The following is a 25,314-nucleotide window of genomic DNA, read 5'->3' as shown; positions in this document are numbered from 1 at the left end:
CTTCAAGACTGGACACTTTCTTCTGTAGGCTTGTCATACCATCCTCTGCAGTTTGCACATATTACTGTCTCTTCTCTTTATAAAGTTCTAGTTCCTCTACCACCATTACCATTTCCATTCTCATCCTCCATCTTTTTATACAGGTCCTTTCCATGGCTTATTGCCCGTAGTCTGGCCTGAGTGGTGGGCAAGGAAATCTAGCTTGCAGGTCTCCATCTCCATCTCCATCACCATCTTTCATACATAAGCACTTTGAAAATGTTCTATTAATAATATAATAGTATAGTATAGTATATTTTTGTTTTCCAAGTTAATGTTTTGTGAAAGTTTCATGAATAATTATGGCATTTAGTAGCTTTGTATGAATGGGAAATTCTAATGTCCACGTGATTGCATCAAATTCTATCACCCTTCCAATCTTGCAACTATCTTTGCCCAGCACTTGTATGTATCCATTGCTTCTTCCACATCCCAATATTCTTCCAATTGTGGGAAACCCAACAAAACTAGATATCGGTGGATCTTTCTTTTTAGTATGCCACCTCTAAGACTCAAAACTTGTGCCATTTGACTTCTTATTCATATTTGCTTTATATTTTCTTAACATCTAGTGGTGACTAAGATTCTTGCAAATTTTCCATAATGTGTACCAAAACATAATTTTCTTTCCTGGACAATACAACAGAAGGGAATAAGGATCCCATTGGTGCATGACCAAGGTCTAACCAAATATTAGATGAGCTCATGTAGTCATTCATAAAATCCAAGGCTTCCCTACACATGGCTAAGCCATCCACATCACTTCAACTTTATGATTGAAAACATCATAGATTTAATTTATCTATTCCATAGGGAGTGGTGGTAGGTATGAAATCATGATAAGCCAAGTGTGTAGTGGACATCTTGATGTGTGGGCAAGTAGTCTCATGAACACGAGGAACAATACTTTAGAGATGATGGTATTTAAAGAGTGAAGTAAATCTTTCAAGAGGGCCTAGGTTTTTAGGCGTGGAAACTAATTTGTAGATCTAGTAACCTAATTTTAAAAAGCACATTCTTGGATGTCCCGCCTTACAAACATTCACCACCATAAATCTAAACTTTGTATAAATTATCAACAAAATGAGACTACAAAAAAAGAAGTAAAACTTTTACATAAATCAGAGTGGTCGTGTTCAATGAAGGCGATGGTGGATGTCCTTACTTTTTGCTTGTCATGACTTATCCATGGCACTTGGCTATATCATGGATGCCCATTCCAGAAGCTATGAATGGACTGATGCAACAAGAACGCAAGACTTTCTTTCTTCGCTTACATAGTTAGGAATGCAAGATGAGGCCAGCTCTACAGGTTACCGAGACCCCCACTTGGAGAGCACATTGGGAGCCCTTTGGTGTTAGTTTGCCCATGCAGACCCACTTTTGGAGATGACTCTAGAGATCCTACCAGAATAGCTATTTTAACCGAAAAAGTGATATATTCCATTCAAAACGAATCATACAACAGATGGGAGAGAAAGTATTCTATCCCTAGCCTCAACAATGTGGCTAAAAAGCCATGGAGGTGGTCTAAAATGCCACGACATCCCAAAAGGGGTCAAATGAAAAAATAATGAGCAGTCCCATGTCCTCATGAAGGATAAAAGTCTCCCACGAGCTGCCAAAGAGGTGCCTGTACACCGCTCCCACTGACTCCTGAGAGTGAAGATAATCTCCGCCCAAATGGAAGCAAGAGTGTCAGCCTCCGTGCATAAATGGCCCCCAAGGACAAAAGAACATCGCGAACACCATATCCGCCATAGGGTAATACTAGAAATCACCTCCCAGGCTGAACCTGCAGGCGAAGTAGGCCTGGAATCTTGAGCTGGTACTGGTACCAGAAGTAAGTCCTGCGGCTCCATGATGCTAACATCTGTGGGACCCCGTCTCTGGCGACGTGGTCTCCTGGCTCTGACTCATAGAGGGCAAAGGCTCCAAATCCTCTCCCCCATAGGGCAGCGCCCCATGTCATTAGAAAGGACTCGGATGTAACATATGAGAACATCCTGAAGATACCTGTCCAAACCACTCTAGAGCTGGGGCATCTCCATAAACAATGCTTACTAGATTCCTCTGCCAGCTGACAACGCATACACAAGGAGGGTCTACCCATCTGCTGAAGCCAAGTACCCATAGGTATACCCTATGAATAGTGAGCCAAAGGAAGTAGGAGACTTTCCTGGCTCTACTGATGCCCCAAAAGTGAGTCCAGTAACTCAGCAAGAGCTCTGCAGTAAGTCCCTGTGCGTGCCAATGCTGCGAGGCAGATGGTAGATGATGAGAGTCTCTCTGCTGAAGCCTGTAACCTGCCCTCGTCGAGTACTGGAAAAAAGAAAGAGGACGAGCACCTACCACCGGAGCAGGCCACGCCTACTCACCTGGGTCCCAGTCAAGCTCTGCAAGAGGTCGACCCTGAAAGAATAGCTATTTTCATGTTCTTCTGGCTCGACAGACTCATCGTCAAGATGTGGAGACAGACCATGGAATAGATGACATCCTTCACATCCTTGAATTCCCCATTTGTCATCATTTGGGAGTACAAAAACGTCTAGAGGATCTGGCAAGGCATTGCACACTTGTTTGAGATTATGAGAAGGGGCACTAGTTATATCTCTTGGTGATCGGTGTCTTGGCTCACTCAGCCACCGAGTCCAAAGATTTTCTATTAGGGTGATGATTTAGACAATACCATTCTTATAGCTAGGAGAGTCCCTCAGCCTATGATTCTCAATGTGAAGCCAGTTCCCTTGCACAGAAGTCATGCCTCCTCCATAGATTCAACTTGAGAGATCATTGCTAATATCATCGCATTGGAGATTTAGCTGCACAGAGGCCTTATATGGGACCCAAACCTATACCTCTCAATCACTCTATATTGATCTGGTAGGATATTACACACATCCTGGTGAGCACCTGGAGAAGACTTCAGGGCTCCATGCATGCATGCACTAATGCCTAGAAGAGAAGAGACTTCGTGAGAAAGTTGGAACATGGTCTATATTTCAATTACTGCCACATGATCTTCATGGCGCTTCCACTCTCCAAATTGTCCAAACAGCCTCACTTCTTGTCAACTTGATTTATTTTAAGTCTCCACACGATTTTTCTCTGCTTCAATGTATATTTGGTCATGCTAGATAGAAGTTCGCTTTTTTCCCCCTTTGAAAAAATAAAAATAAAAACTTAAAGAGCTACATGTGATCTTTTGCCAAAGGAGGCTTGCTTGAACCAGCCTTGAATGTCCATGTTTGGAGATGAAGTAAAAAATGCACCCTACAATTGATTTGTCCTACAGCTGCTGAACTATGTGCTTAGTTGTTTGTCCTCTAGGAAGATTGGTATTGGATTGTGGTGGATGTTGGGATGCTGCCCCTCAGCCCTAGATCTTTGCCGAGATTTTTTCTTGAGTAAAATAAAATTGGTAATTTATAGAACAATATAAATGAATCCCACATAATCCATACAGAAATCGGGTACACTCGTGCATAGACTCCTCATTCATCTTCTCCCAAAGGGAGTTTTCCAATTGAGGCCAATCATTCTTTTTGGGTACCTTTTACATTGCATTTGCAATCCATTCTTCCAGTTCTCATTCATGATACACATACGGGCTTTGTGCATGGCGAAGCATTTTTTATAACATCTTTTCATTTTGGGAGGCTTTAGATATGGTTATGCAAAATGGCTAGAGGCTAGCCATTCTACTCTTGGATTTTGAGAAAGCTTATGAAAGAGCAGATTGGGGTTTCTTGGAGGGTACCCACCTACATTTTGGATTTTCAAATGCTTGGATAAGAGGGGTTTCTTGTTACAGATCCGCCCACAGCTAGAGGTGCTTATTAGAGGGGCAAGAGAGAGAGATTTTTAAATCAGTAAGTTTATTATCATCACTGATCATCAAGCTCTCAAGTATTTGCTGAACAAACCCACACTTGGGGGTATATTAAGCAGGTGGATACTTATTTTTCAACAATTTGACTTTGACATTGTAGTGAGGGCATGCACAGGCCTGAAAGTGTAAAAAGGTAACATCAACCAGAGAGAATGACTCAACTAAATGTCATCGTATCGAGAAAGACCAAGAAGATTCATGCCTCTCATAGAAAACTAGAGGCCCCAAAAGAGAGTGCCAGGCCACTAAGCCTCAGATCATACAGAAGGGAAAAGGAGTAAACATACTGAAAATCTTGGCAGTCCCCTTCCATATGATTCTCACCTGTGTGCAATCCCATAGGTAATGTTGAATAGTCTTCACGGAAGAACGATGAGTGGAGTTTACCCCAAACTTGGACCTCCATAAGTTCACTGCAATCCTTCCATGAAAAGAAAACCAAAAGAAATGAGTGATTTTCCTATTCCTGAGGTATTTCTGCGTCCCCACCTAAAACAGCATAGCATATTTGGAGATCCAGATGTACAGAGTCTTTGGATGGCTCCCAGGTCCACCATTCACACACATTGGCTAGTATTTGGACGGATCAATATTGTACACATGTTGTACTCAGAGTTTATGGCGACCCACCAAGAGTCACACCTGGGTCACGTCATGGTCACCTCAGCAACATGCCAAGTTGTTAGACCTTGGTCATACCTAGTCGCAGCGTGTTCACATGTGTTCACATCTTGGACGTGACATGGAACAGACTTGGACATGACTTGACATGGACATGACTTGATATGGACATGACTTGGACATGACATGGACTTGACTTGGACATGACTTGACCTATACATGACTTGGGTATGACGGAAGCAATACGTGACTGAAGAGTGCCAAACCTCAACCTCACTCACCATGGTCAAAGTCAATCAGAGGGAAGTACTGGCGCAATGGTACACGGAATACACCTGTTGGTGCACATGGGAAGCAGTCCAACAGTTAAGAGGCATAGGTGGTGCACCAACCCTCTCAACCACCTAGTGTCAGGAGCGCAGAGAACACATGGAGCACGGGAATTGATTGGAGATAAAGGATTAGCTGCCACACCGGCTTCTTGACGGAGACAACCAAGCGGTAAGTCCAACAGTTAAGAGGCATAGGTGGTGCACCAACCCTCTCAACCACCTAGTGTCAGGAGCGCAGAGAACACATGGAGCACGGGATTCACTGACCCAGGACAGGCTGGAGTGTTGCGGAAGCCATCAAGGACAGAGCGGCCCACAAACGGTGGAATGGCTAAGGATGGCTAAGGGTGTAAGAAGACATCCAATAGGAGGAAGGAGTGGAGATTGGTAGCGGGGAGTGGAGCAGAGGAGGAGAAGGTGAAGAGGGGGAAAGGGGGAGGGGAGGGGGACTTTGCTGGAGGGGCGAGAGGCGGGAGTGAAGGGTGAGAGGCTAGAGTCAAGAGCTCGCCTCGTGTGTATCTTCTGGGAGTGTATCAGTCATCTTGCTTTCTAATGAGTTATGCTACTTCCCATCTCTGCTCGCTAATCTAAAATCTCTTTTCGTTGTTTCTCCTCCCCTCCTCTCCCTTCACCTGGTACAACGGACCTGTGTCATGTGGTTGAAGTTCTTTGCTGTTCATGTCGAGGGATGGCTTTCATGATGTTGTTCCGCTTTGGTCTTCTTCTTGCTCACATCCCTTCAGCACTTGTACCGCTTGCACATAGTTGACACCATCTACCGCTTGCACATAGTTGACACCATCGACAAGCACTCACCTACGTACCATCAGTGACACTTATGGAACGTCTTACTCGCTTCTCGCACCAGTGGCCCTAGGCCTCCGGTAATACTTCCGGAAGTGTTAGGAAACCCCCCCCCTCAGACAGTTTATGGCGATCACGGTGGGACACTGCTGGTGTTGAGTAGCACGAGTGAAGTGGTGATCTAGGGTCCTAGAGAGAGGTCTTATGCCGAGTAGTTCTGAAACATTTGAAGGAGCTAGTGAGAGAACTAGGAGGTACTTGAGGAGAGTGGAGAAAAGACTTCCGGCAGACCAAACTAGGTACAAGAAGCATTACGTGCGACGTAAGTTTGTGAAGTCCTCAACTCGAGCACAAAGTGAGCCCATTGGAGCAGTAGGCAGAGCAAGTAACTTCATCGACACTCTCATTGACTTGGACCAACAGGAACCCTGGTGGTCAGATCCGGACTCCGGAGAAGAAGAAGTGCAAAGCGGAGAACAGGTGAAAGAAGAGGGTACTAAGGACGAGGACTCCTCAGGGACTCATCAAGGTCAAGGCAGCCCCTCTCCTCCTCCTGCAACGATGTCTTCATCAACCACCTCTTCTACCGGAGTGGTGACTCCATCTGCTCCCGCCTCAACCTCTTGTGGACAAGCTGCTACCTCATCTGTTATGCATAGCTCCGGGCTCCTAGCTAATCCTTCTTCTACATCTATTCCATTGGGGGGTACTTTTGCTCCGGCCATGCCTTTACCTGCCATGATGGTTTCATCTCCCTTTCCATCCACACCGGTGTTGCCTTTTCCACCACCTTCTTCCTTCCCTTCTGCTTACTCATCCATGACTTCAACTCCGTCCCTCTCTTTCCCAAATGCTCTCCCATCCTCTTTCACCCCCACATCTTCCATGTTCTCACCGTTTCCCTCTGCAACACCGAGACCCCCCACTTACGCCCTACCATCTGGGTACACTTCCTCTATGACTACATCAGTAGTGACTTCTCCATTGTGGTCCTCCACAGGAGGAGTTGTCGGGGTGGTCTCCTCCTCGAGAGCACCAACACTCATTACAGCCCCATCGGGACTTGCATCCTCTCCAACCTCTCGGGTGGGGATGGCCGTTCTCAGTCCTCCAGACAGAGCTAGACTTCTCGAGCTACTCAACAAGGTCCACGTGAAGACTCAAAAGTTCAAAGGCCACCTCCATGAGGATGCGGAAGCTCATGTGAGGAAGTTCCTCACAGTATGTAGAGCTAAAGGTGTGGAGAATGAGCATGCGTTCCTTCACATCTTTCCCTCGTCATTGGAGGATGCCGCGGATGTATGGTACAGTCAATTTCCTCCGGACCACTTCCAAACGTGGACAGACCTAAGGGAGGAATTCTTACGCACTTTCAAGTTGGAAAAATTCGAGCACATGATTGTCCAAGAGTTATCCACTGACACCATGAAGCCTGGAGAGAGCATCTCTGAGATGTACACAAGGATGAGGGTCTTGGTGGCAAAGATGTCGGTGCCACCCAATGACGCCGTCATGAAGGGGTGGTTTTTGAAGGCTTTACCCTCCACCATTGCTATAAGGCTGGTTGACAAACTTCCTAAGCATGCCTTACTACAAGAATTTCTGAGGGAAGCGGTGAAGATGGAACGGTCCCAGTTAAGTTTCGCCTCAACACCCGCCCAGACCGCCCAACTTCCGAGAGAAGAGGGCTCACAGGCATGGCATCAACTCAAGAAGGAATTAGAAGAAATCAAAGAAGGTCTGAAAGATAGAACAAAAGTGGATGGACCGTCACCCTTTGAAGCTCAGATAAGAAGTGGTCTCTGGTGCACCGACTGCAAGGGTTCTGGCCATGGCTACTGGGAATGTCCATCGAAGCGTAAGGTACGCACCCCAACCTCCTTTTGCACATTTTGTGAAATTCATGGACATGATGCCTCCGAGTGTAGGTATCTTAAGGGGTTGAGGAAGCTTCTGCCGGAGTATCCAATTGGGGAACCACTGGTGGCTACAATCAACAAAGCTGCACCGACCACTTCAGGGCCAATACCCCTAGCTTCAGCCCCTGTGAAGGCACCTGAACCACCCACCCACCCTATCATTCCACCTCCACTACTTCCTAATCCTCCTAATCCTCCTTTGCTCCAAGCTCCTACTCCTAGTGAATTTGGGGCTCCATACTTTTATCCTCCGCCCTACTATGCACAGTATCAACCACCTATGTCAGGGGGTGGATATGGACCCCCTTATATTCGCGGTCGACGGGGTGGGTTCCGAGGTGGACGTGGAGGCAGAGGTACCAACTTTCGCAGGCCCATCATGTGCTATAGATGTGGCGAGTACGGCCATTACCAAGATGATTGTACACAACCATTCGGGGGACCCTCTTGTACACAGTGCAACACAAATGACCACTACACCAAAGATTGTCCCAATGGCAGAAGGGAATTAACATCGCAAGTCAACATGGTTGATGTAGTAGTGGCGGGGGAGGGTGACAAACCCCATTTGATTGGTGCAGTGTTGGGAGCTGTGACTAGGTCACAAATGAAGGGTGACAGTAGTAAGGATGATTCAACATCAATATCGGAGGCCTCATCACCAACTAATACCAGCTCAGTCACTAGAAGAGCATCCCCACCTCCTTCGCCACAGTACCAAAAGATGACTGCCTGTTTGCTGTGGATTGCTTTCCCCCATGGTATGCAAACATTGTACACTTGTTGTCTACAGGGGAGTTCTCCAAAGGGTTAACTCCAGCACAAAAGCGGAGGCAGATTCTTCAGGCTGCTCCTTTCAAACTGATCGCGGGTCAACTGTACAAGTTGGGGAAGGACCACATTTTAAGGAGGTGTGTGCTCCCTCATGAAACACAAGCCATCCTTCAGGAGGCTCACTCAGGAATGGGGGGAGGTCATATGGCACCAGAGGCCACTGCTAGAAAGATAATGCGCTCTGGGTTGTGGTGGCCAAAGCTATTCCAAGGCTGCTATGCTTATGTGCGCCGCTGTGACTCATGTCAAAGAGGGGACCGAAGCCTACCCGACGGGAGTACCTTCCCCTTCAGCCATCCAGCCCTGTACCACCCTTCTATAGATGGGGATTGGATTTTGTTGGACCCATCTCTCCTGCAACTCTAAGAGGGAACAAGTATGCTCTGATTGCTACTGATTATGGCACTAAATGGGTGGAGGCTAAGGCCGCGAAGACCTGCACTGCTCAAGTTGTGGCCTCATTCTTGTATGATCAAATCATTTCTAGGTTTGGATGTCCTGTGGAATTGATGAGTGACAGAGGTACCCACTTTCTCAATGATGTCATCGCTGACCTCATCACCCAACTGCAAATTGTTCACAAGACCTCTAGTTCATACTACCCTCGAGCCAATGGTTTGGCCGAGAGCTCCAATCGGACCATGTCTCATATTGTGGCTCGGTTATGCCTTCATTCCTTGGCAGATTGGGATATTCTACTACCAGCTGCTCTTTTTGCTTACAGAACCGCATACAAGGCTAGCACTAGATATTCACCCTTCCAGCTAGTTTAGGGCTTGGAGGCGGTTATGCCCTATGAGTTCCACATGAAGACCACTAGGGTCATGGCAGAGATGGATGATAACTTGGAGGCATGCACACTTGAGAGATTATGGGATCTTGAAGCCTTGGATGAACATCGTCGTGAAGCGATCCTTGCTCAGGAAGTCTGGCAAAGAAGGCAGAAGGCATGGCATGACAGAAATCTCAGGAAGAGGGAATTCCAAGTTGGCAGCTTGGTCTTGTTATATTCCAGTAAGTTCCTGAAGCATAAACCCAAATTTGTCAGTGGATGGACAGGGCCCTTCTTTATCACAAGGATTATTCCCAGTGGAGGGGTTTATTTGGCCACCTTGGAGGGCAAGAAGTTACCAGCACCTGTAAATGGCTCACGGGTAAAGAAGTATCATCCACATTGACTCTCTCTCTTTGGATAAGGATTTCCATTCCTATTAGTTGAATTTCTATTTATTCAAACAACAACAATGTATTCCCTTTCCTAACCCTGTCAAGCTTCTACTCTCTACCCCGTTGCACTCTTTGGTGGGAGACCAATAAAAACTGAGTTTTTCCTTCTCTGGCAAGACGGAAACAGCCCTTGCCTTCTCTGACACACACTTCTCCTTAATCCCTCTTCACCTCTCTGTCACTCATGTTGAACCTCAGGTCACCCCTGTTCACTCCTAGGTCACCCTTGTTCACTCCTATGTCAACTCCCCATGTTCACCTCTCTGTCGCCCATGTTCACTCCTAGGTCACCCCTGTTCACTCCTAGGTCACCCCTGTTCACTCCTATGTCAATTCCCCATGTTCACTTCTCTGTCACCCATGTTCACCTCCAGGTCACCCCTGTTCACTCCTAGGTCACCCCTGTTCACTCCTATGTCAACTCCCCATGTTCACCTCTCTGTCACCCATGTTCACCTCCAGGTCACCCTTGCTCACTCCTGGGTCACCCCTGTTCACTCCTATGTCAACTCCCCATGTTCACCTCTCTGTCACCTATGTTCACTCCTAGGTCACCCCTGTTCACTCCAGGTCACCCCTGTTCACTCCTATGTCAACCCCCATGTTCACCTCTCTGTCACCTCTGTTCACCTCCAGGTCACCCCTGTTCACCTCCAGGTCACCCCTGTTCACTCCTAGGTCACTCCTGTTCACTCCTATGTCAATTCCCCATGTTCACTTCTCTGTCACCCATGTTCACCTCCAGGTCACCCCTGTTCACTCCTATGTCAATTCCCCATGTTCACTTCTCTGTCACCCATGTTCACCTCCAGGTCACCCCTGTTCACTCCTAGGTCACCCCTGTTCACTCCTATGTCAACTCCCCATGTTCACCTCTCTGTCACCCATGTTCACCTCCAGGTCACCCTTGCTCACTCCTGGGTCACCCCTGTTCACTCCTATGTCAACTCCCCATGTTCACCTCTCTGTCACCCATGTTCACTCCTAGGTCACCCCTGTTCACTCCAGGTCACCCCTGTTCACTCCTATGTCAACCCCCATGTTCACCTCTCTGTCACCTCTGTTCACCTCCAGGTCACCCCTGTTCACCTCCAGGTCACCCCTGTTCACTCCTAGGTCACTCTTGTTCACTCCTATGTCAATTCCCCATGTTCACTTCTCTGTCACCCATGTTCACCTCCAGGTCACCCCTGTTCACTCCTATGTCAAATCCCCATGTTCACCTCTCTGTCACCCCTGTTCACCTCCAGGTCACCCCTGTTCACTCCTAGGTCACCCCTGTTCACTCCTATGTCAACTCTCCATGTTCACCTCTCTGTCACCCATGTTCACTCCTAGGTCACCCCTATTCACTCCTATGTCAACTCTCCATGTTCACTTCTCTGTCACCCATGTTCACTCCTAGGTCACCCCTGTTCACTCCCAGGTCACCCCTGTTCACTCCTAGGTCACCCCTGTTCACTTCTATGTCAACTCTCCATGTTCACCTCTCTGTCACCCATGTTCACTCCTAGGTCACCCCTGTTCACTCCCAGGTCACCCCTGTTCACTCCTATGTCAACTCCCCATGTTCACCTCTCTGTCACCCATGTTCACCTCCAGGTCACCCTTGTTCACCCCTGTTCACTCCTATGTCAACTCTCCATGTTCACCTCTCTGTCACCCAGGTTCACTCCTAGGTCACCCCTGTTCACTCCCGGGTCACCCCTGTTCACTCCTAGGTCACCCCTGTTCACTCCTATGTCAACTCCCCATGTTCACCTCTCTGTCACCCATGTTCACTCCTAGGTCACCCCTGTTCACTCCCAGGTCACCCCTGTTCACTCCTATGTCAACTCCCCATGTTCACCTCTCTGTCACCCCTGTTCACTCCTAGGTCACCCCTGTTCACTCCCAGGTCACCCCTGTTCACTCCTAGGTCACCCCTGTTCACTCCTATGTCAACTCCCCATGTTCACCTCTCTGTCACCCATGTTCACTCCTAGGTCACCCCTGTTCACTCCCAGGTCACCCCTGTTCACTCCTAGGTCACCCCTGTTCACTCCTATGTCAACTCCCCATGTTCACCTCTCTGTCACCCCTGTTCACTCCTAGTCACCCATGTTCACTCCTAGGTCACCCCTGTTCACTCCTATGTCAATTCCCCATGTTCACTTCTCTGTCACCCATGTTCACCTCCAGGTCACCCCTGTTCACTCCTAGGTCACCCCTGTTCACTCCTATGTCAACTCCCCATGTTCACCTCTCTGTCACCCATGTTCACTCCTAGGTCACCTATGTTCACTCCTAGGTCACCCCTGTTCACTCCCAGGTCACCCCTGTTCACTCCTAGGTCACCCCTGTTCACTCCTATGTCAACTCCCCATGTTCACCTCTCTGTCACCCATGTTCACTCCTAGGTCACCCCTGTTCACTCCCAGGTCACCCCTGTTCACTCGTATGTCAACTCCCCATGTTCACCTCTCTGTCACCCATGTTCACTCCTAGGTCACCCCTGTTCACTCCTAGGTCACCCCTGTTCACTCCTATGTCAACTCCTCATGTTCACCTCTCTGTCACCCATGTTCACTCCTAGGTCACCCCTGTTCACTCCCAGGTCACCCCTGTTCACTCCTAGGTCACCCCTGTTCACTCCTATGTCAACTCCCCATGTTCACCTCTCTGTCACCCATGTTCACTCCTAGGTCACCCCTGTTCACTCCTAGGTCACCCCTGTTCACTCCTATGTCAATTCCCCATGTTCACTTCTCTGTCACCCATGTTCACCTCCAGGTCACCCCTGTTCACTCCTATGTCAACTTCCCATGTTCACCTCTCTGTCACCCATGTTCACTCCTAGGTCACCTATGTTCACTCCTAGGTCACCCCTGTGCACTCCTAGTTCACCCTTGTTCATTCCTATGTCACCCCCCAAGCTCACTCTCTGTCACCTATGCTCCTCCCTATGTCACCCCTTGTTCCTCCCCTGTTCACCCTAGGTCACTTCTTGCTGCTTTCACCCTCAGTCACCCATCAGAGCGACATAGGTTATTGAACTTGACTCTTACTTTGGGAGCCACTGGTGATGCGAAGACACCACCCCGGGTGTCTCGACGATTGACCCCTAAACCAAGTATGGAGGCTGCTGAACAGGACTTACTGGAAACTCAACCTGGCGAGGTTATTTTTGCTGGGGGTAAGATACCTTTTCAAGCGGATTGTCCTCCACTTCCTCAAAATGATATGTTGGATACCTACTTCGCAACCTCCTCACGAGATCTATTCACCCATGAGGCCCAGATAGAGGAACAGAGCCAGGAACACAAACGGCTGCTGTATGCATTAAAGCGGAAGCGGTCTCCTGTTTGCATGGAGGAGGAGGACCTGGACCAAATTTTCACACTTCCCTTGCAAGAGACAATCGCTTCCAACAAGAAGGTATCCCAAGCTCCAAGCTGTTACCTAGACATCGACACACTGGCTCCAGTGGCAGCTCTCGAGGACCCAGAGCAAGAGGGGATGAAAGCAGCCTCGAGGAATATGGCGAACTTATTGACATGGCTGACCGAATGACCTATCGGGACAGGTATGCATGGGTTAAAAGGTCCCTTCATATGGCTCAGCGCATTATAGATGACAGCTTCATTCAGATGGGTGCCTCCCTCTTTAATACTACGGGTCAGGTTTGCAAGCTTCTGTCACAAAAGCAACACCTCCGCTTGGAACATGAGAAGCAGGTAGCCAGCATGCATAAAGAATGGGATACAACATTGCAAATGAAAGAAGCGGAGTGGGGAGCAATTCTACAGGCAAGGGAGGCTGCGTGGAAAACTCAGCACGACGAGTTTCAGCAATGTCTTGTAGCAAAGGAGGCAGAGTGGACAGCCACCAAGAAAGTTTTGGAGGACAATCATTCAGCCCAACAGGCTCAAATCCAGCGGGACATCCGCAACCTCATGGACACAGTCGAGGAAGAGGCAAGGACCAGCCCTGGAACATCAGCACACCCACCACACCCACCCCCTCCCCCTCCCTGACTTTCATCCAGCAAGCAGTAGCTCCTGGATCTTTTAGTTCGGCATTTCTTTTTGCGAACTCTGTACATTTGGATTCTCATGTAAATAAGGAATTTGGAGTTGTATGGCCATGAGCCAGTTTTTTTTTCAGTTTTATAGTTGTATGGCCATGAGCCAGTTTTTTTTTCAGTTTTACAGTTGTAAGGCCATGAGCCCTTTCTTTTCAGTTTTGGGATGTCAAACCCAAGGTCACTTTCTTATTTGTAATTTACACTTAACTTTCTCTCACAAGATCCTAGGTCATTCACCGGGACGGTGAATGATAGTGGCAGGGGATCTGTTGTACTCAGAGTTTATGGCGACCCACCAAGAGTCACACCTGGGTCACGTCATGGTCACCTCAGCAACATGCCAAGTTGTTAGACCTTGGTCATACCTAGTCGCAGCGTGTTCACATGTGTTCACATCTTGGACGTGACATGGAATAGACTTGGACATGACTTGGACATGACATGGACTTGACTTGGACATGACTTGACCTATACATGACTTGGGTATGACGGAAGCAATACGTGACTGAAGAGTGCCAAACCTCAACCTCACTCACCATGGTCAAAGTCAATCAGAGGGAAGTACTGGCGCAATGGTACACGGAATACACCTGTTGGTGCACATGGGAAGCAGTCCAACAGTTAAGAGGCATAGGTGGTGCACCAACCCTCTCAACCACCTAGTGTCAGGAGCACAGAGAACACATGGAGCACGGGAATTGATTGGAGATAAAGGATTAGCTGCCACACCGGCTTCCTGACGGAGACAACCAAGCGGCAAGTCCAACAGTTAAGAGGCATAGGTGGTGCACCAACCCTCTCAACCACCTAGTGTCAGGAGCGCAGAGAACACATGGAGCATGGGATTCACTGACCCAGGACAGGCTGGAGTGTTGCGGAAGCCATCAAGGACAGAGCGGCCCACAAACGGTGGAATGGCTAAGGATGGTTAAGGGTGTAAGAAGACTCAATAGGAGGAAGGAGTGGAGATTGGTAGCGGGGAGTGGAGCAGAGGAGGAGGAGGTGAAGAGGGGGAAAGGGGGAGGGGAGGGGGACTTTGCTGGAGGGGCGAGAGGCGGGAGTGAAGGGTGAGAGGCTAGAGTCAAGAGCTCGCCTCGTGTGTATCTTCTGGGAGTGTATCAGTCATCTTGCTTTCTAATGAGTTATGCTACTTCCCATCTCTGCTCGCTACTCTAAAATCTCTTTTCGTTGTGTTCTCCTCCCCTCCTCTCCCTTCACCTGGTACAACGGACCTGTGTCATGTGGTTGAAGTTCTTTGCTGTTCATGTCGAGGGATGGCTTTCATGATGTTGTTCCGCTTTGGTCTTCTTCTTGCTCACATCCCTTCAGCACTTGTACCGCTTGCACATAGTTGACACCATCTACCGCTTGCACATAGTTGACACCATCGACAAGCACTCACCTACGTACCATCAGTGACACTTATGGCACGTTTTACTCGCTTCTCGCACCAGTGGCCCTAGGCCTCCGGTAATACTTCCGAAAGTGTTAGGAAACCCCCCCCCTCAGACAACACACTTCAATGGCCATTTGGGTGAGCATGAAGGGGTCTTCCTGGGCGTCTTCTACCAAGAGGATAGGTCCTCAGGGAGTGGAGTGGCTCCCCATTCTTCTTGATTCCACCACAAGGTTGAGGTGGCACTTTCAGTCTCAACCTTAGTGCTTTTCTAGCTCTCTTTATGAGCATTCACAGAATTATTCCAGTAGGCATTGATTTTTGCTAAGTCGGAATTGGTTGAATTAAATAAAAAAGAGGAGATTAATACGAACCCCTTGATTCCTGCTGCTTCTGTTATTGCTGCCGGATTAGCTTCCGTAGGTCCCATTTCTCAAGAAGATAGTAAATAGATGCTAATGCTTTTTGCCTATTTAGAGTGTTGGTCTCTCATGCCTTGCATGATGTATTTCTATCATGAACTTCGCACCACTTGGGGTTTCTTTCATACTTGAAGTCTCTTCATTTGAAAAAAAAAAAACAGGTTGCCTTACAACTAACCTCATTAACTATCACCCAATATATTAATCTCTCTTTTTATCCCTCTAGGTTATACTGTGGATTTGGAACCAACATGTTATAGTTTTTCTTAATGGAAAATTGTTCAGTGTCATGACTTATTTCTGCATTTCGTTAAAAATATAGTCCAATTTTAGTCAATATTGCTGATACGGTTGATCATCTATGCAATCCTCTTAGAGAGGTCTTTGTAAACATGTCAATCCTGTTAACCAATTTCCAGATCATCCTCCTGAATTTCGATCCCCAAAGGAGAGGGTAAAATTAGCTGAAATGTTTCTATTAATCCATCTATACTCTTGGTAATTTGCAAATCTTTTTATAAACATGAATGACCCTTGGAGAACTAACATAAACTGTTTTTGGGGAAACTGACATAATGAACCTTGCACAACTAATCCATGTGTACTAGTGGTAACATGAATGACCCTTAGTGAACTAACACAAGCTGATTCTATTAACCCATCTGTCCTATTGGTAGTTTGCAAATCTTTTTATGAACATAAATGATCCTGGGAGAACTAACATAAACTGTTTCTCAAGAACTAATAAAAAGAACAAATAAGAGATTTTCCTTGGAAAACTAAGATATCATTCTCTTTCAATCTTATAGGGCATGATGCTGCAGCAGCCTTCGACTGTACCACAAGGTGCAGAAAGTTGCAAGCAGTATATCAGGTTATGGACACATGAAGTATTGAGGGTCTTTTATGATCGTCTTGTGGATGATGAAGACAGAAATTGGCTCCTTAGCTTCCTCAAGGAACTAACAAAAAAACACTTCAATCAAGATTTTGGGAAGTTGTTTTCTCATCTTTTGTCGGACTCAGGATCTAATATTGGGCATAATGAAATAAGGAGGTATGAAAATATTGATCAAATTTGCTTCCGAAGTTGCTTGAAATTAAGGCATGGAAAGGAATTTGAACTCCATCTTTTTAATGACCTTGACATTTTCTGCATTTTACATTGAGCTTTATCATAAAGGCGTGTTTGAAGTATGGAGGTATGAAATTATTAATCAAATTGACTGGATCTTTTAAAGATGAACTTGAAGGGATATTTTCTGTATTTGATCAAGAGGTTACAGTGAAGTTTAACATAAAGGCATGTTGGAAGCATTTCTTTCCAACTGATTAAGAACATTAACCTTTTGTTAAATGGTGCTGGCTATTTAGATGTTTCTTTGGAGACTATACAAATGAAGATGTTGAATCTCGCACTTATGATGAAATTGTCAATGTTCCAAATCTTATTACGCTGATGGAAAATTACCTCATAGATTATAATGGGGTCAGCAAAAGGCCAATGAACCTAGCAATATTTCTTTTTGCTGTTGAACACGTCTCTAGAATCTGCAGAGTTCTGAAACAACCTGGTGGACACATGCTGTTAGTTGGAGTTGGGGGAAGTGGTAGGCAGAGTCTAACTCGACTTGCAGCTAGTGTTTCTGCCATGCAGGTCTTCCAGGTAAATATCATTGCAGAAGTCTTAAACCCCACCCGAGAAAATATGCATCAGATGATTTGATTGAAATATTAATTTTCTTACAAACATAGGATTATCGGATGATCAATTGGATGGGTTTTTAATCTCTAAAATGGAGTTCTCTCTCTACAAACAAAATAAATACCTGGATGATTTCTACCCAAGTTTGGCACTTTCTATACTTTCTTGCCATTGTTTTCTTTTCTCGTCATTAGACATGTTCCTCTCCTGCCTTTTCCTGGCCCTATGTTCCTCTCCCTAATTTTGTTGGGAACTGGAAACACCAGAACCCTCTGAGGATTTTCATTCCTATTGGGATTTTGGGAGGCACTAGAGACAACACTTGTCTCTTGAATGGAGGAGGTATTTCAAGTGCTCATTTGACAAGAAGAATAAAATCACCTGAACTTTAATTTGTAGTCCATCAACGATAAACTAGACAAACAAGAAGTATTTTGACTTCCATGGGTACGAGAACATACGCAAGTAAGACATGCCATAGGTGTCACTGATGGTTCGTAGGTGAGTGCTAGTCGATGGTGTCAACTATGTGCAAGCGGTACAAGTGCTGAAGTGATGTGAGCAAGAAGAAGACCAAAGCGGAACAACATCATAAAAGCCAACCCTCGACATGAACTGAGCAGAACTTCAACCACATGACACAAGGTCCGTCGTACCAGGTGAAGGGAGAGTAGGGGAGGAGAACACAATGGGAAGAGATCTTAGAGAAGAGAGCTGAGAGATGGGAAGTACCATAGTTCATTAGGAAGCAAGATGACTGATACACTCAGGGAAGATACCCATGAGGCAAGCTCTTGACTCTCCCTCACACTCCCTCCTCATGCCTTTCGCCCCCTGCTAGAATGTCCTGTTTCCTCCTCTTCACCTTCTCATCTGCTCCCCCCCATTGGAAATCTCCTTTCCTTCTTCCTATTGGATGTCTTCCTGCATCCTTAGCCATTCCACCGTTTGTGGGCCGCTTCGTCCTTGATGGCTTCTGCAACACTCCAACCCGTTCTGAGTCAATGAATCCCGTGCTCCATGATTTCTCCTGTCTATTCCATGTGCTCCTGACACTAGTTGGTTGCGAGGGTTGGTGCACCACCTATACCTCTTAACTGTTGGACTGCTTCCCATGTGCACCACCAAGTACCGGCGCCTATGCACTCTATTGGACTGCTTCCCATGTGCACCAACAGGTGTAACCCTGTGCAACATTGCGCCAGACTGCTTCATTCTGATCAACTTTTTTTTTTTTCCAAGAAAGAGACTTTCTTTTAAGTAAGAGAAAAAACCCGCAAGAGCAAGCTCAAAGCGGAATGCATCATGAAATCATGAGGATAAATAAAACCCCCTCAAAGTGAGGTGGAAAACAACCAAGGTTGAGGCTGAAAGTGCCACCTCAACCCTGTAGGAGTCTCAGAGAATAAAGCATAATCCTTCCGTTCCTTGAAGAAAGAAGTCCTCCTAGCTGAGGCTGCACGGGAGTCTCCCTGCATACTCGTCCATACGGCCATCAAAGTATGTACGATGTCTATCCAGATACTAGCCAATGTGTGCGAGGGATGTGAACCTGAGTACCCTCCAAAGCCTCTGTGCATCTGGCTCTCCAGATATGCCAGGATGCTATGCTCGCTATAGAATCTCCCAAGAGGTATCCATAGAGGCATGTACAGCTGTAAAAGGAAGGTGTGGTACCACATCCAACGAACAGGACTCAATCTGATGACGTTGAACTGAAATGGCCCGAGAGGAGTCAAGTCTCTCATAGAATACCTGAGGACCTGTAAGAGAAAGCCAAGCCATTGAGCCCCATGTCATAAAGAGTGGGCAAAGTGACTAAAAATCCTGGCTATCCCCATCCAAATCATCCTCGCTTGCTGTCTGCAATCCCATAAGCAATGCTGAATAGTCTCCGAAGCAGAGAGGCAACAAGGGCAAGTACGGTCCGCTCTGAACCTGGATCTCCAAAGGTTCACTGCAATCCCACCATGGATAGAGAGCCAAAAGAAGAGAGTGATCTTTCTATTCCTATGGGATTTCCAAAGCCTCCTCCAAAAGCACCTCTGCAGATCCACAGTGATATCAAATGTCTCCCAATGAGGAACTCTAGGAGGTCTCCAACCTCTACTACTGAGCTGAAATCTCCTGGCATTACTGACCGTGTAACAAAAGAAGGGGATGCTTTTCTCTCGATGCCCTACGTCAATCCACTCCCACTCTCCAGGGTCCCACTGCAAATACCTAATGGGAACTCCCCCGTAGAGCCAAAGCCTCCAAGACCCGGTGAAGAGTAGTCGGGGGTCTAGGTCGAGGAACCACTCTGAATCTGATCCCTGCACCAAAAGACCTACAACCTTGATAGGCTGAAAAGCAGAATCAAGCAAGATGTCCTCTATGGACCAGAGCAATCTGCCACCATTCTGCACACTAAAAACTAAAGCATCCTCCTGTGCATCTTAAAAGGCCAAAACCTGAAGCCGAACACCGCCTCTCGTAAAAGTACCTGCCCAAGTGGAGCAAGTGAGTGGCATATCATCTATGTCTACCCAATCCTCTGGAAGGGCTGCCTCAATCTGCAAGATCCTCCTTGCACTCCCTCTGAGATGTCCTATCAACTAAGATTTGTTCTCCTCAGGAAGCCTGCGGAGAGCAAGACCCCAAAGATGATGCAGGTCCCCTTTCCCACCTGGACCATTGCATGTAGAGTGAGGCACCAAGTGGTCTGCCATGATCATCTAAAATACTATCATTCCACATGATCGGTTGCCTATCAATCTCTTCACGAGAGGAAGGAGGAATCTTCCGAAGAGTGCTCCTGAAACTGGCCCATGCTTTCAGAATGGCAACCATGAAAGGGGACGAAGGTGATCTGAGGTGTGTTGTGGTGAAGATCCACCTAATACTGCTCATCCAGTCTCCTCCTAAAGAAGGTGTGCACCTCTGTATGCTGCTAATAAGAAAGGCCTTCCACGGTTCCTACCCTAACATAAGTCCCCGCACCACCATCTTGCAGAGTAAAGCTCTGCACTATAAATCTGGATCAAAAATATTGAGACCCCCTTCCTGTGTAGGGAGGATGAGGGTCTCCCAGGCCACCTTGGCTAAGGCATCTGCTGTGCCATCAAGCCCACTCCAAAGAAAATTTTTGATCGGTCTCTTGAGCTGAGTGATGCAGTCCCTAGAATGGCACCAGCATGAACAAACAAACCAGGCCGTGGCCAAGAGGACCTGGTTGACCACCACAACTCTAGAGGCAAGATCCAATTTGGCTGAGCAATTTCAATGCTTCCCTGAACACTTGCCATAGCTTCGGAAGTCATGCATCATCCACATCAACACTGCCTTGCAGATGATGTCTCATGACAAGGGAGGCCTACTCACATCATGCAGCTTGATACCTCTCCAAAATATCTCAAGCTCATCAATCAAAGGCTCCAGATAAACATCCATGGTGTCAGTCGAGGTTGAGGTTTGGTACTCTTCAGTCATGTATTGCTCCCGTCATGTCCATGTCCAAGTCATGTCCAAGTCATGTCAAGTCATGTCCAAGTCAAGTCATGTCCAAGTCACGTACTGTTTGCTCCAGAGTGACCAAGATGTGAACACGTGTGAACACAATGCGACTAGGTATGACCAAGGTCTAACAACCTTGGCATGTTGCTCAGGTGACCATGATGTGACCCAGGTGTGACTGTTGGTGGGAGTTCCTGACCGGAGACTCAGAATACAACAGATCCTCCGCCACTATCATTCACCGTCCCGATGAATGACTGAGGTTCTGTGTGAGAAAATTTTAAGTATAAATTGCAAATAAGAAAGTGACCTTGAGTCTGTGACATGCCCAAAATTGAGAAAGAAGGGACCCATGGCCTTACAACTCCAAAATTGGAAAACAACTGGCTCATGGCCATACAACTGCAAAACTGAATTCTTTTTTTTTTTGGCAAAAAAGAAACTTCTATTAAGTAAGAAAGAAACTCGTTAGAGCAAGCTCTGAGCGAAAATACAACATCATGAAATCATGAGGATAAATAAAACCCCCTCAAAGTGAGGTGGAAAACAACCAAGGCTGAGGCTAAAAGTGCCACCTCAACCCTGTAGGAGTCTCAGATAAGAAAGGAGAATCCTTCCATTCCCTGAAGAAAGAAGCCCTCCTAGGTGAGGCTGCACGGGAGTCTCCCTGTATACTCATCCATACAGCCATCAAAGTATGTACGGTGTCTCTCCAGATACTAGCCAGAGTGTGCGAGGGATAAACCTGAGTACCCTCCATAGCCTCTGTGCATCTGGCTCTCCAGATATGCCAGGATGCTATGCTCGCTAAAATCTCCTATGAAGTATCCACAGAGGCATGTACATCTGTAAAAGGAAGGTGTGGTACCACATCCAACGAACAGGACTCAATCTGATGACGTCGAACCAAAATGGCCTGAGAGAAGTCAAGTCTCTCATAGAATACATGAGGCCCTATTAAGAGAAAGCCAAGCCTCTGAGCCCCATGTCATAAAGAATGGGGAGTGGGCAAAGTGAATGAAAATCCTGGCTACCCCATCCAAATCATCCTTACCTGTCTGCAATCCCATAAACAATGCTGAATAGTCTCTGAAGCAGAGAGGCAACGAGGGCAAGTAGGGTCCGAACCTGGATCTCCAAAGGTTCACTGTAATCCCACCATGGATAGAAAGCCAAAAGAAGAGAGTGATCTTTCTATTCCTATGGGATTTCCAGAGTCTCCTCCAGAAGCACCTCTGCAGATCCACAGTGATATCAAATGTCTCCTAATGAGGAACTCTGGAAGGTCTCCAACCTCTACTACTGAGCTGAAATCTCTCGGCATTACTGACCGTGTAATGAAAGAAGGGGATGCTCTTCTCTCGATGCCCTGCGTCAATCCACTCCCACTCTTCAGGGTCCCACTGCAAATACCTAATGTGAACTCACCCGTAGAGCCAAAGCCTCCAAGACCCGGTGGAGAGTACCTGTGGGTCTAGGTCGAGGAACCACTCTGAATCTGATCCCTGCACCAAAAGACCTACAACCCTGATAGGCTGAAAAGCAGACTCAAGCAAGATGTCCTCTGTGGATCTGAGCAATCTGCCACCATCCTACATAGTAAAAACTAAAGCATCCTCCTATGCATCTTGAAAGGCCAAAACCTGAAGCCGAACACCGCCTCTCGTAAAAGTACTCGCCCAAGTGGAGCGACTGAGTGGCATATCATCTGTGTCTACCCACTCCTTTGGAAGGGCTGCCTCAATCTGCAAGATCCTCCCTGCACTCCCTCTGAGATGTCCTATCCACTGAGACTTGGTCTCCTCTGGAATCCTGCAGAAATCCAAGACCCCAAAGATGATGCACGTCCCCTCTCCCACCTGGACCACTGCATATAGAGTGAGGCACCAAGTGGTCTGCCATGATCATCTAAAATACTGTCATTCCACATGATGGGTTGCCTATCAATCTCTTCACGAGAGGAAGGAGAAATCCTCCGAAGAGTGCTCCTGAAAATGGCCCATGCACTTAGAATGGCAACCATGAGAGGGGACGAAGGTGATCTGAGGTGTGCTGTGGTGAAGATCCACCTAATACTGCTCATCCAGTCTTCTCCTGAAGAAGGTGTGCACCTCCGTATGTTGCTAATAGGAAAGGCCTTCCACGGTTCCTGCCCTGGCATGAGTCCCCGTACCACCATCTTGCATAATAAAGCTCTGCACTGTAAATCTGGATCAATAATATTGAGACCCCCTTCCTATGTAGGGAGGATGAGGGTCTCCCAAGCCACCCTGGCTAAGGTATCTACTGTACCATCAAGCCCACTCCAAAGAAAATTTATGATCGGTCTCCTGAGCTAAGTGATGCAGTCCCTAGAATAGCACCAGCAAGAACAAACAAACCAAACCGTGGCAAGAGGACCTGGTTGACCACCACAATTCTAGAGGCAAGATCCAGCTTGGTAGAGCTCCAAAAAAGAAGCTTCCTCCTGATGCTCTCCAACATGGGAGCAAACTGCTGCGTGGAAGAAATATCCAAGCCGACCTGGCAGCCCAAATACCTGACAGGCACACCCCTCTGAACCCAAGTGAATCCTATGTCAAGCCCCCAAACCGGAGTGTCCTCATCAGTGATCCAAAAGCCATTAGATTTATGTCAATTTATCTGCGCCCCCGCCGCCAAGCAAAATAAATCCAATGCTGTCCTAAAAGAAGTGAGCGTCTATGGAGAGGCATCCAAGTAAACTGCTGTGTCATCTGCCAGCTCACTGTCAAGTGACTCCTCTTCCTTTCTAATGGGAAGTCTCAGCCCAAAGATGTCAGCTTGAGATCTAACATAGATACTCATAGCTTCAGCCACGAACAAAAAAAGGAAAGGAGCAAGGGGGCATCCCTTACGGACTGATCTGGAAATCTGAAATCTCTCACCCCTTACCCCACCAATAAGTACCTGCTGGCTGTGGGCTGATCTGTACAAGGAGAAAACACCTCTGATCCAAGCATCAGTAAAGCCAAAACGTAGAAGAGTGCCCTCCAAAAAACCTCAATCTACTCTATCATAAACTTTCTCAAAATCCAAAAGTAGAATGGCTAGGTTCTGGCCGCTTTGCATGGCCTACTCTGAGGCTTCCCAGAAAGAGAAAATGTTATAAAAAATGCTTCTGCCATGCACGAATCCCACCCGAGTGTCATGAATAAGATCTAGGAGAAGGGGTTGCAATCGGAGGCTGATTGCCTTGGCCAGAATTTTGTGACAGGTCCCTAGAAGTGTGATAGGCCTCCACTGGGACACTAGATTTCTGCAACCTCCTTTCGGGATAAGGTGGATGAGACCTTTTGTAAGTGACCCAGGCATCTCACTAGAGTCCCAAATACCCTGCAAGGCTGAAGTAATGTAGTCTCCAATCATATCCCAGAATGCAATGAAAAAAGAGGGGGTAAGGCCATTCGAACCTGGGCACTTGCCCTTGTGAAGGGCTGAAAGTGCAGTCCTGAACTATGTGTTGGTGAAAGGTGCATCAAGAAAAACATGCATATCCAGTTTCACCAACAAAGGAATGCTCTGCCAAATAACCTGTCTAGCATCCTCTCTATCCCGTGTCTCAGGATCAGCAGTAAGAAGGGCGGCATAAAAATCTAAAGCTATGCGCACGACATCATCAGGATCTGTCTGTAAAACCCCATGTGAGTCAATACGTTGGGATACACTCTCTCTACTATGTCTATGGCCAAGAGTAGAGAAAAAGTGTTTTTTTTTTTTTTTTTTGGGCAAAAAAGAGACTTCTATTAAGTAAGAAAGAAACTCGCTAGAGCAAGCTCTGAGCGGAAATACAACATCATGAAATCATGAGGATAAATAAAACCCCCTCAAAGTGAGGTGGAAAACAACCAAGGCTGAGGCTGAAAGTGCCACCTCAACCCTGTAGGAGTCTCAGAGAAGAAAGGAGAATCCTTCCATTCCCTGAATAAAGAAGCCTCCTAGCTGAGGCTGCACAGGAGTCTCCCTATATACTCATCCATACGGCCATCAAAGTATGTATGGTGTCTGTCCAGATACTTAGCCAAAGTGTGCGAGGGATGAACCTGAGTACCCTCCATAGCCTCTGTGCATCTGGCTCTCTAGATATGCCAGGATGCTATGCTCGCTAAAATCTCCCAAGAAGTATCCACAGAGGCATGTACATCTGTAAAAGGAAGGTGTGGTACCACATCCAACGAACAGGACTCAATCTAATGACGTCGAACCAAAATGGCCTAAGAGGAGTCAAGTCTCTCATAGAATACCTAAGGCCCTATATGAGAAAGCCAAGCCACTTAGCCCCATGTCATAAAGAATGGGGAGTGGGCAAAGTGACTGAAAATCCTGGCTACCCCATCCAAATCATCCTCACCTGTATGCAATCCCATAAACAATGCTGAATAGTCTCCGAAGCAGAGAGGCAACGAGGCAACAAGCCTCCAAGACGCGGTGGAGAGTAGCCGGGGGTCTGGGTCGAGGAACCACTCTGAATCTAATCCCTACACCAAAAGACCTACAAACCTGATAGGCTGAAAAGCAGACTCAAGCAAGATGTCCTCTGTGGA

The 25,314-nt window shown here is 47.0% G+C and overlaps 1 protein-coding gene across 1 annotated transcript in view; it reads left to right on the top strand.

Annotated features, from left to right (window-relative positions):
• The window catches only part of LOC147899385 (uncharacterized), a 503,340-nt gene that overhangs the window by 320,096 nt on the left and 157,930 nt on the right, over positions 1-25,314 (top strand). The window contains exons 21-22 of the mRNA XM_087377716.1: positions 16,362-16,609; positions 16,927-17,218. Coding sequence (XP_087233842.1) covers positions 16,362-16,609; positions 16,927-17,218 — 540 coding nt within the window. The remainder of the gene's footprint in view (positions 1-16,361; positions 16,610-16,926; positions 17,219-25,314) is intronic.

Source organism: Dipteris shenzhenensis, chromosome 8 (genome assembly GCF_047967505.1).
Source record: "Dipteris shenzhenensis isolate YYH24624 ecotype China chromosome 8, Dip_SZ_1.0, whole genome shotgun sequence".
NCBI classification, from domain to species: Eukaryota; Viridiplantae; Streptophyta; class Polypodiopsida; order Gleicheniales; family Dipteridaceae; genus Dipteris; species Dipteris shenzhenensis.
This window is presented reverse-complemented; position numbering and strand designations above follow the sequence as displayed.